The sequence below is a fragment of the Dermacentor andersoni genome, chromosome 3 (genome assembly GCF_023375885.2).
Source record: "Dermacentor andersoni chromosome 3, qqDerAnde1_hic_scaffold, whole genome shotgun sequence".
NCBI classification, from domain to species: Eukaryota; Metazoa; Arthropoda; class Arachnida; order Ixodida; family Ixodidae; genus Dermacentor; species Dermacentor andersoni.
This window is the reverse complement of record NC_092816.1, coordinates 7775094-7787582: the sequence shown is the minus strand read 5'-3', so window position 1 is coordinate 7787582 and position 12489 is coordinate 7775094. Positions and strand designations below refer to the sequence as shown.

At 38.9% G+C, this 12489-nt stretch overlaps 1 protein-coding gene across 1 annotated transcript in view; it reads left to right on the top strand.

Annotated features, from left to right (window-relative positions):
* Ack-like (activated Cdc42 kinase-like) overlaps positions 1-12489 on the top strand; it is a 197598-nt gene that overhangs the window by 167554 nt on the left and 17555 nt on the right. The window contains exons 15-16 of the mRNA XM_050169392.3: positions 258-422; positions 7491-7560. Coding sequence (XP_050025349.1) covers positions 258-422; positions 7491-7560 — 235 coding nt within the window. The remainder of the gene's footprint in view (positions 1-257; positions 423-7490; positions 7561-12489) is intronic.

Genomic DNA, 12489 nt, shown 5'->3' with positions numbered 1-12489 from the left:
TCCAGCCGCAGCGGCCACATTTCGATGGCGAAGTGCAAGAACACCCATGTGCCTAGCAATGCATGCATGTTAGATACCCAGGTGGCCAATTTTTGCAGAGTCCCCCACTATGGCGTGCCTCATAATCATATTGTGGTTTTGGCATACAAAACTCCATAATTGAATTGCTAAATTCACATTTATGAGATGCTCTTCTGCATTCGGATATTGCAGCACAAAGGTTGCTGTTACAAATTTAGGTATTGATTTCTTTTCAGTAACCCAGATGATTCGTTTGAGAACCAGATTCAGGAAGAAATTGACAGCCTAGACCATCTCACAACAGCTGAAGCTCCATCACCACCAACCATCTATAAGAACAGTGACCACGTCAGTTGTGAAGATCTCCTCGAGTTTGCCATGGACAGGCCTAATGCAAAAAGGTTGGACTTCTCGGAACATAATTTTGTGTGTTATGTGAAACTTTCACATATCTAAATGTTTGGAGCACCGTACACTTAACTTCGTATGGCTTTTTATGCATTCACTAATAGTTAATAAAGGGAAAATCAGACATCCACCCATTCGTAGCAATTGCTACAAAGGAAACCCATACGGGTTCCTCGAAAGAAAAGCCTCGCAGTTGAAGAATAATTCGTCCTGGTCCGGGACTCGAACCCAGGACCACCGCCTTTCCGGGGCAGCCGCTCTACCATGTGAGCTAACCAGGCCACTAGCACATGGTAGGGCTAAGTCGAATTTGTCAACCACTTGAAGCAAAGGCAGGAGTTTCACGTAATAGTTCTGCGGAAACCCACAAGGTGGAGAGAAGTAATTAATAAAGGGAAAATCAGACATCCACCCATTCGTAGCAGTTGCTACAAAGGAAACCCATGCGGGTTCCTCGAAAGAAAAGCCTCGCAGTTGAAAAAAAATTCGTCCTGGTCCAGGACTCGAATCCGGGACCACTGCCTTTCCGGGGCAGCCGCTCTACCATCTGAGCTAACCAGGCAGCTAGCAGATGGTAGGGCGAAGTCGAATTTGTCAACAACTTTATTAATTACTTCTCTCCACCTTGTGGGTTTCCGGAGAACTATTACGTCATTCACTAATAGTGTTGCAGAATGCAGCCAGCCCTTGGACATAATTTCTTTTTTGTCTCACGCACTTTCTCAAGTTTTTGCTGTGAGCAGCAGTTATGAGCTAAGAAATAGGATAAATCTGTTCAGATGTTCATTTAAACAATTCTCATACCTTTTAGTTACTTATGTTAACGAAATTGGGCTACAAGACATATTTGCAAAAGAGGAAATATATTGTGTTCTGTATGTATCAAAGCCTCTCGCATTTCCTTATTTCTTTGAAATGTAACAGATTATTTTTGCAATTAACATGTGGTTACCATTGTTAAATTTTTCTGTATATCCGCCTCTTGTGCAACATCCCCTAGAGGGGTCCTTAAGGTAATAAAAGTGAAATGAGACATTTTCTTTTTCAAAGATAACATACAAACTTGAGCAACAATGATGGTTTTGCAAGATTGAGCAATTGAAGCTGGGAGGATGAATTTTCAAGCTGATAGAAACATTAGGATGTTGCAGCAGCTTGAATAGAAGTGGAGAGGGAAAGGGAAAGAGTCACTAGAATTGCACTGTCTCCAGGATCATCCCTCTTTTCATTAAGCATCTCCAAGATTAGCCCAATTTACTATTGCACTATCGTCAGGACCAGCCCACCTTACTTGGCTAGAAGCAAAAAGAGCAGATGTGCCATACCCCAAGGAAGAAGGCACCAAAAGCTTCACTTTAATACAGCAAATAATCCGCTGGTGTGTATTAGGAATACTGGGGATATTTAGGTACCATTCGTTCTTTCACTGCCTGATTCCATAGAGAACAGCTGTCACATCTGTAGAGGTAGTTCAGACATATCAGCTGGTTCATTAAGTGCTATCCTGTGAATGAGATATCTGACAAGACAGCTGCAGCAGCAGCTGTGGTCAGCAATGTCTTGGAGGGATTCATGTTTAAAGCAAAGAAACCTTTGCTTTAAAATGCAATGCAAAAAGCTGTGGAAGCTTGAAAAGGTGCAATGTATGCCATTGCTTGTGGTCCCAGAAGTTTATTGAGGAGGCCTATATGCATACCGTAATTTAGTTGCTTTGGGAGAAGAGTCTAGCAGTTTCTTCCCTCTCTATGCATAGTGCAGCAGTGATGGTAGCAGTAAAACTGACCGTTAACAAACAGCATGACCTAAATACCTGGTGGTCTGAGTGGTTGGCGCCTATTTGGATCAGCTTCCAAACATTGCTTTAACTGCAGTATTCAGATCTGACAGACCCACTTTGGTCTTCATCTCAACGAAGGCACATTAGGCTACTAATGTGATTAACTACGTTAGTGCCGATGTGCGGCACTGTTTAGGGTCGCTTTGCAAACAACATTTATTTCATTTCATTTCATTTATTTATTTTCTGAACGTGCCCAAGGACAGCCTTACACCTTAATATTGGTGCACTTGTGTTAGGCATAGAGCATAAAACCGAAAGCAAAACAGAATATCTCAAATAGCACTGGTACACAATGTAACAAAAATTGAATTAATCAAAGACAGAAGTCAGATAATGAGCAAATAGTAGAGCTGAATATATCAAGATCATAATGCAGGGTATTTTGTTATGTGACAAAACGTGTTGTAGCGTTAGAGATGCTAGAGGAATTCACATAGAAAATGCTAGCATTGCACGAGTTAGGGCAAGGCACGCAGAACGTTACAGCTGACAGTAACCGTGGGCAGGAGAAGTGGTTGTGGATAAGTTTATACAAGAATAAGTAATCACAGTATTTCCGCCTTATTTTTCGAGCCCTAAATAGTAAACATGCATAGTCATTAATCAAGGGGCACCAAAGGGCTCAATACTTAGTCCTTTATTGTTTTGTGTCTACATTAATGATTTACCTAATTGCATTAATGTTCGTAATGTTGTCCTTTATGCTAATGATACCACCATTTCCATGTCATGCAAGTTGTTCACAAGCGCTAATCACTAAAATGAACAACGAATTGACCAAAGTTATTCAATGGTGTTCTTTAAACAACCTACTCTTGAACCCGCTTAAAACTCCATTCATGATTTTTAAACAATCTCAAAGTTCTCCCTTATTTACCGCAAGTGTCCATAGGCCATCATTTAATCCCAGCAGCCGATTGTGTAACTTTCCTTGGCATAAAATTACACCCTAACTTGAAGTTTAATAATCATATTGCTTATGTTTGGCAAAAAACTGCTTTTGGTATAAGAACTCTCCTTAAATCTTGACCATTTTTTTTCTGTCCACGCCTTATTGTCTTTATATTTTGCCTTCATACATAGTCACTTTACATATCGCATTACTACGTGGGGAAATACATATAACTGTCACCTTTCGTCCATACAGCACATTCAGAACCAGGCCATTCGCTTTATTACCAACAGTTCTTCTTACTCTAATGCTGCTCTGCACCTTCAGGCTAACTTCATTCTTCCTATATCTGGCTTGTTTAATTTTCATTTACTTATCACTCTATTTAAATTACTTAAAAGGCCCCTGAAACAGTTCGGACAAATTTTGTAGATGCAGGGTACAGCTGAAGTAAATCATTCACACCGCAATTTATGTGAAACGTCTCACATAGAGACCTACGGACGCTTACAAGTTACCCTCCTCCACAGTGATGCATTTTCTCCTCAACTTGTTCGCGCGGCTAAGCTCTGCCTTCACAGGCTCTGTGTCATGATGCCACATCGTGTTGTCGACTTCCGGTTCTCTAGGAGCGAGCACGCGAAGTCTCTCCAAACTCTCCGCCAGCTGCTTGGCAGTCGACCCCAAGCAAGAGCTATCGAAGCAGCGTGCGTTGCGAGCATTCTGTCGCAGCACTGCACGTGTCTGGTATTGTAGTAACCACAGGCTAGGCGGCCGTTTTGACGGAACGGTGGAGGCATAAACTTAAGCTGATGAAGGAACTTTAGCATAGACGTACATGAGCGGCCTGATCGGTCTCCACAATCCAGCCACCCATTGGCGCAGAGCTTACCCAGCCAAACAAAGAGCTAATATTGCTCTAACCAATTGTAAAATATTTTAAACATTTACAAAAACGTGTTAACAATTACACTCCTGCGAAAAATTTACACCAGCAGCAAAGAATACATTTGTTACTGTGTGTGGTTGAGCTGTGTGCTACTAGGTGGCTGCACCGTGCAGACCATTCACATTTTCACTTCTGCTCATCTCGTGAAACGACATGTAAGGAGACACAGCCAGGCCCTGTCCCCTTGCACTTGCGTGTTTACCCTAATACTGGACTCGTGAAATGCTATTGCGTTAGTAATCTTCCGGTGTAAAGTGATGGCCGCAAACATACAAATCTTGGTGCCTATCGGATAGCTGCAGTCCGATGCGCTGCAGCCAGTCCGCTCGTCTGCTGCCTTGCAGAGGGACATGATGTCGCAGCTTGACATAATGCCAGTCGCTACGTTTGCAGTTCACAATGCAATAAAGTCGAATCATAGTGCTCGCAAAAAGACTGAGACCGACTCTGATCGTAGAGCTCTCGTCAAAATGGAGCACGTTGTAACACAAGCAGACGACACTTGCTGTGTGCTGGAAGTGCTTAAGTGTAGTGAGAAATCGTTCTTGTGCGTTCTCTTTCTGTTACTTTATTTTTATAGAAACAAACTAACATTACAATTATTATGAACATCATTTGTTCACCATAAAGGCGGAAAAATTAGCGATGACGTGCCCTGGGCACCCAATCGGATAACTCGCCCACATGACGTCAATTGGGTGATTATGTCATATGGGTTAGGGCAGCTGAAAATTCTGTCGAGCAGTCTGCTACGATCAGCAGCAATGTACATTTTTAAAACCTTGTAAAAAATTACACGCTTTACGCGGAGCACTTAGATGCATCAATTAATGATCAGAAGGACCTACTCTAACGACTCAGTACGTTCGTAGAAAATTGTCAAAATCATTTCAGGGTCCTTTTAACAAACAGCTCGCATTTCAAATAGATTCTAGGTTGCTGACAAGTACCAATAGCACTAGGTTTGCCCGTAATCATAACTTTCTATTACCTAAATGCAACAAGAATTATGGCAAAATGACTTCCTCCCTCTCAGCGATTCAACTGTGGAATGACTTACCCCGTCCTTTTAAATCATTGTCCTTGCATGCATTCAAATATGAACTTAAAAATTTCATTTTGTATAACTAGTTCTCCTGATTAACTTACTTTGTATATAAAGTGTGTACTTCATTTGTTAAATAAGTTATAACAATTTAGGTTGGTAATGTGCAAATTTTTTTTTCATGTATGACTTCTTGTGTAAAAATCAAATGTATTCCTTTTCATTACTTCGTTCACTTTTTATTTACTTAAGTATTGCATAATTTTACACTGTATTAATTCATATTTTTGTACCAATATTGTTATCCGAGGGTCCCGCTGCAATCGTTTGACTTTGGGACCCTCGCCTGCATACTATTAACAACCAACTATGTATCTTTAGAGAATAATAAACTTAAACCGAAACACGCTCATAGGCATAAGATACACGGTGTCCCTAAATCGATTGTACAGCATACGAATGAAACGGCACTGAACACAATCAATTGCAACATTTGTCAAATTAATACAGTACGATACAAGAGAACTAAACTCTTAACTTCGAGCGGACAAAAGAAGAATACAAAAGAATAACGCAGTTGACATTTGTAAACTTTTCAGTCATTTTTGATATGAGGCCTAACTTTCTGTAGGATGCATTAACGGTGTTTTAAACATGTTCTTCGAAAGTTAGCTGGGAGTCAAGTAATATTTCTAAGTCGCATGTGCCACCCGCTTATTTCAAATGAATGTTATCAGGTATTCAAGTATATCAAGTATTCGTATAGTAAAGTGTAAATTTTGCAATTAAAGGAAACAGCAAGTGTCTTAGGCGGATTAATGCGCAACATGTTGGAAGCGCACCACTCCACTACAGAATTCGCACATCTTCCTCTAATAATTCACAATACTGCTCTGATTCTATTTCACGGTAAAGTTCAATATCGTCAGCGTTAAAAGGAGATGCAAATAACGCAAACATTCTTCAAGGTTATTAACAAAGATATTGAAAAATAATGGGCCTAAAATAGACCCTTGAGGAACACTGGAAGTTGATTCATAAGGCAAAGAGTACTTAGCAACACCACAAAAATAATTTAACCGAGTTGTCAGGTAGTTTTTAATCAGCGTGCACAGGCTAGTACTAAAACTGTGACTCAAAAGAGTTTATGGATAAGATCATGAGAAACCACATCAAGTGCTTTTGACAAATTAAAGTATACAGCGTCTGTCTTCGGTTAGCAACACCGCTGTTGCTAACCTGTTGCGTCCTGCAGCATCAAGAAAAAGAAACAAGGTCTGTTTCCACAGACCTACCATGAACAAAACCATGTTGGTAGTATATATACTGATCTTATGCTTAAAGAAAAATGACAGATGTGTAAACCTAGCTATTTCAAAGTCTTTTGCAAACAGACACAGGAGGGACATGGGGCAATAATTTTTTCTCTTTCATGCTGGCACAACTATTGCATTCTTCCAACAAGAAGGAAGGACACTTGTATGCAAAGCAAGATTAAAGATGTGCGTAAGGAGAGGAACAAAAATAGAAGAACAGCCTTTGATAACAAAACTTGGTATGCAATCGTAAGCAAGAGAATGTTTTATTTTCAACTTACTTATGGCCACCGCAATATTGTGTTGTGTAAAACATGAAATGTTGAAATGGTCACTGAAGTTATACCGCCAGTCACCAGAACTAAAAGCATACGCTGTATTTGAAAAACTGAGGAAAAATGTTCAGTAAATGCGTTGGCGATATTGTCGCAATTTGTAAGAATGCCATGAGATGGATGATTTGTGACTTTAATCTGAGCCCGCTCAGAAGTTGAATCTTTTACATAGAACCAGAAACATTTTGGATTGCATTTTACACGCTCTTTGACAAACTTAATGGATGCATCACTGTCTCTATGCATTACACATTTCACCTGGCTTCGCAAGATGCTAAAATTTTTCGTACCACTCCAATGATTCTGTTGTCTTGAACTTCCTATGGTACCTCAGTTCTTTACGAAGTAAATCACGTAATTAGAAAACCACATAGGATAGCAAGCAGGATGAAACTCTTTGCAGGAAATGAAGGCTTCCAAAGCACATTTTACATTATCAGTAAGGATGCTAACTGCTTTGTTGATATCTGTGCCACAGTACGATTCATACCAGTACACCGAAGTGCATAGTTGTGCAGGTTCAGATAGCATTGCACAACTTTAATTTTGAACCAACACCTGAAACATTCGAAAATTGCTTGCCCATGGAAGGTGCTTCTACGAGTTGTAGTATCATTTATTGACGGCATGTATGGCATCAGTGACTGCCAATAGGCGGTGTTTTTTGAACATTTTTCTTAACAGGACTCAAGGCCCTGCACGAGGCGTTGATTCTGATGAGGTCCGAATCATGCAGAAAGTTCTCGCAAAAGAGGTAAGCACACACACTTGCTGCCTAGGTCATATTGCTGTTGAAGTGCTAACAGTTTTATTTTGTTTTTAAGTTGACTAACCCTACGGAGAGTGGGGGCTATTCTGTAAGTGTCCACCTATGGATGGTCCATTTCGGGCACTGCTGACTGGATGGAGCTGTGCCAGTTAGGATACTGGCTGTGCCTACCTCCTTCTCACTGGTGTCGCAGTCCAGCCAATCAGCCCTTTAGCTGCAGCCATATTGAATAGTCTACTTGAGGGACACTTACAGACTGCCCTCCAGGCTCCACTTAGAGCAGTGAACCTGTGATCACATCTCCTATCTGTAGCACATGCTATTGAGCCTTAAAATTTTCACATTTATTACATATTGAAGTGCAAGCTTTAGCTTGAAGCCATCTTTGATTTCTCTATTCAAATTCACATGAAATGCAGAAATGTCAGATTATGTCTTATTTATTTATATGTATATTTGTTGAAACAGCTTCAAGGCTCATGGGGCGTTACAGAAGGTAGTTTGGCAATATGGACAGATAAAACAGGAAATACAGCAATTATGCAAGAACAAAAATAAAATTCACCAATGATTACGATACTCCCTAATTCAAAATTTGAGCACAGCTCTATACGTGCTTTCATTTCGCGATATATTGGCTTGTGTGGACAATCTGTCTTGTGTGGCACGTTACAAACTGAGCCAAGTGTGGCACCACTGCCTCGATAATTTGGAGATCACACGAGCCAGCACTTGGGTGACCCATAAGCACGATTCACCGCCGACAGAGCTCCCAGATGGTGTGCTGCTCTAGCGCCATCTCTTAGCCATCGTTGCCACACTACGCTTTTCGCCTCACCCTCCTCCTCTGTTTTCCTCCTCGCATCTTTCATCCCCCGCTCGTTCACTCGGTTACACCGACGCTGACACACGCTGCAGGAACGGGCGCCTAAGAGCTGCGCTCTAAAACATATACATTTCAACATGTACATTCAATGCATGAGTAAAAATGCATTGCAACATACACCCGTTCATGTCCAGTATTAAATAGCTAGCAATGATTAAACATATATTACAAAAATTATTCATCAAGTGCAATTTTAAATGCATCAAGCTGGTTTGCTGACACAGTGTAGGTGGATAAAGAGTTCCAATCTCAACTTGTCTGAGGAACAAATGATTAAAAAGACTAGTGCATCTTACAAAAGGGATTACCAACTTTGTATTGATCTGCATAGAAGTATAAAATAGCTCAGAAAGAAGTACAGTTTTCAATTCCTTATTCTGATTATATTTATTTATTTTATTTTATTTATTTATTTCATACTGCAGACCTAGTTCAGGTCCAAACAGGGTGGTAAGACACAACAGTAGTACAATGCATCAATCAATTGAAACAGGCAACGAGGTATTCCAGTCTGTTATAGTTTGGGGAAAAAAAGAATACTTGAATACATCCGTCTGTACAAAATAAATTGTTAGTGAATTCGGATGATGGTGTTAAGTAAGCCTATATGTTGAATTAGACAAATGGGATGCAGGAATTATTGATAAATCTCCATAAAAAGCATGAAAAGAAATCAAATTCTTCAGTTTTCCCTTCACTGCTCAAGGATTTCAATGCCATTATTATGCGTTATTTGGGAGGGGGGAATCATATCCAGAGAATTTTGAATTATGAATGACACAGTTTTCTTCTGTACTCTTTCGAGACATTTAATATTTTGTTTAGTAAACGGGTCTTAAACAGCACATGCATATTCAAGTTTCGGTCTAATTAATGAATAATAAGCAAGCAGTTTTACATTAGGTGAAGAATTTTTAAGTTTGTGCTGCAAAAAAATACAATTTACGCAAGGCCAAGGAACAGATATTATCAATATGTAAATTCCATGATAAACTGTTATAATTGTGACACTCAAATACTTATATTTTGTTTCTTCCTGTAAAGGCAACGAACCTAACGTCTAACTAAAGGTTAGTGGAGCTTTCTGACGAGTGAAGTGAAGAAAGACCGTCTTTTCAGCGTTAAGCCGCATTCCCCACATTTTGCACCAATCGATTGTAACAGCAAGAGAAGTATTTAAATCAATTTGATCATTTGTTGAAGTGATTTCTCTAAAAAGCACACAATCGTCCCCAAACAACCTAATTTGCACACTGGAATGAATTGCAGTAGTAATATCATTTATGTAAAGTAAGAAGAGCAGTGGTCCTAGAACACTTCCTTGAGAAACTCCTGAGTTTACCGGAAGAGAGCCAGACTGTTGCTTATTAATTGCCACAAACTGATGGCGATTTGTTAGATAGTTTGTTGTCCATGTGATCAGTATTTCTGGAATCTCAAGATGTCTCAGTTTTAGTGTTAATTTGTCATGTGTAACTGTATCGAAGGCTTTGCTAAAATCAAGAAATACAGCATCAATTTGACTATTTTTATAAAGGTATGAGGAGAGTGAATGAATTACAGTGACAAGCTGCGTAACTGTTGAATAGCCTCTTCTAAATCTGTGTTGAAAATTAGACAGTATTGAATGTTTATCTAAAAATTCGTTAATGTTATTTATTGGCAACAATATGTTCGATTAGCGTACAACATGAGGTTGTCAATGATATTGGACAGTAATTTTCTAACAATGAACAGTCATCCTTCTTGAATACGGGTACAACTCTGGTTATCCTCCAGTTATCCGGTAATTTTCCAGCAAGTAATGAAGCATGAAATATAATAAGAAAGAACCTTGCAATAGTTTCAGCATAGCGTTTCAAAAAAATGTTTGGAAGGTTGTCAGGACCACATGAAGATTTAGTTTTTAACTATTTTAAAGAATGAGGATAGGCGCGGAGCTTTTCTGCGAAGTGAGAGCAGTGGAAGGTTTAGGCTTATTTTCATAGTTGAGACACTTGATGTGTGGTGGTAGTTTGCAAATATAAAGTGAGCACCACGATCCTGAACTGATTCAAGACTTGGTGAGATAATCATGATGTGGATCCCATACATGCATACTCCAACTTGGAGTGAACCAGTTTTATTTACATATTAATAGCTTTAGCTTAGATGGTGTCTTAGAGAAGTTCTGTCTGATATAACCAAGAGCTTGATTAGCATTATTTACAATTTAATTAATATGCTCAATGTAAATAATTTTATTAATTTTTCAAGGCCTTGAAAAAGACAAGCTTACTTGCCAAAATGTTGGCTCCCACTTTTACCTTGTTGTTTTGCTCATCGTCTTACATTTAGGCATAACTTTTTCATTTGAATTTAAGCTCCCTGTATTATCAACTATGTTGCTCATGTGTTCTGAAGCTTGGATTGTAGCACTATTTTTTGTTTTTTGAAAGTGAATGTTTATTTTCTTTTCAACAAAAAGAGGGTGCCAAGACAAAAGGCAAGAGCCTGACAAGGTCCTGGTCACCCGTAGAACACCTGGCATTGTGTACGAGCACTTCACAACAAATTCACGCTAAATTTCTGAAGCGTTGTAGAAAGCATGACACAGTAAGTTAACATGCATGAAATTTGTACTATAAAAGAATAAATCGCACACACAACTTATCGTATGAGTGGTAAAAAGATGCATACTTTTTTTACAGACATAAAAATGTCAGTCCTAAAACATAGAAATAATATCACAAAGCTTACAACATGTGCATTATAGAAAATACATTTGAAAGGTAGTAAAATAAATACAAATAAATACAAAGTCTGTCGACTAAATAAGTATCTCATTCCGTTTGTTCCAATAGGTATCTTTTAATTGTAGATTTAAAATGTTCTTGTGGAAGGTAATATTCAGTTTCAAAGGGAAATTGATTTATTGCCGTGGGAATTTGGGAGCTGAGTGCTTGCTTGCCGTAATTGGTGCGTGTGATTGGAAAAAGCTTACGTTTCGTCCAAAAAGCACATTGGCTGCTGGAATTATCTGGACAAGAAAAGAACAATTTATGATGATGGATGTACTTAAGTAGACAGAAATTATATACTTCTTTTACTTTAAGGATGCCATGTTTCTGAAATAGCGGTGACGTAGGTAAATTTGAAGGTCTGCCATGAAACTCCTTAATAGCATGCAAAGCGAGTTTCTGAATTGAAATTAGTTTAAGGTAATTGCTGGACGTCGTAGTTCCCCAAACAAGGATACAGTATGATAACCTTGAGTACAGAAGTGCGTAATACATGGATATCTTTAACCAGGGGAGCAACATATGAGGTTCGAGCTTAAGGTTTCTTTTCCTTCAAAGATGAAAGAGGGAACTGCAACAAAAGGTGGTAAAGCCTGACGAGATCAGTTTCCCAAAACAGTCAATACAGCAGTGAGCAACACAGAAATAAATATTAACATGGTATGATAGTGAACAAAATACATTGCATCAAACGACAGTATTACCGTGAGAAATATTACTTACTTAAATATTTATTACGTGAGAATCTGAGATATGTTATACAAACAAGCGGCTGTTTTACTTAGATCAGACATTAATTTGGTGGTGTGAAAATTCCAAGAAAGATTCTCATTGAACCAAACACCAAGAAATTTCTGGTTTGAAACTCGCTTTAAAGCAATTCAGTATGCTCGTACAAAATTTTCAGAGTGATACTTTCTACTGTAATAATAGGATGAAAAATAATGTAGTTTGTCTTTGATAAATTAAGGCTTAGCCTATTGGTCAACAACCATTTATGTAGCTATCTTAAATATGCATTTGCCATAGCTCCCATTTGGGACAAGGAGTGGGATGAAAAAAATATATTCGTATCGTCAGCGTACATGACCAGATAAGGCGATTCGGATAGTCTAGCGATATCATTTACGTATACTAAAAACAATAACGGTCCTAATATTGATCTAATATTGATCCTTGAGGAACACCATGCTGAATTGCCAATTTCTCTGAGGGTACGCCATTAACTTAAACATACTGTGATCTGTT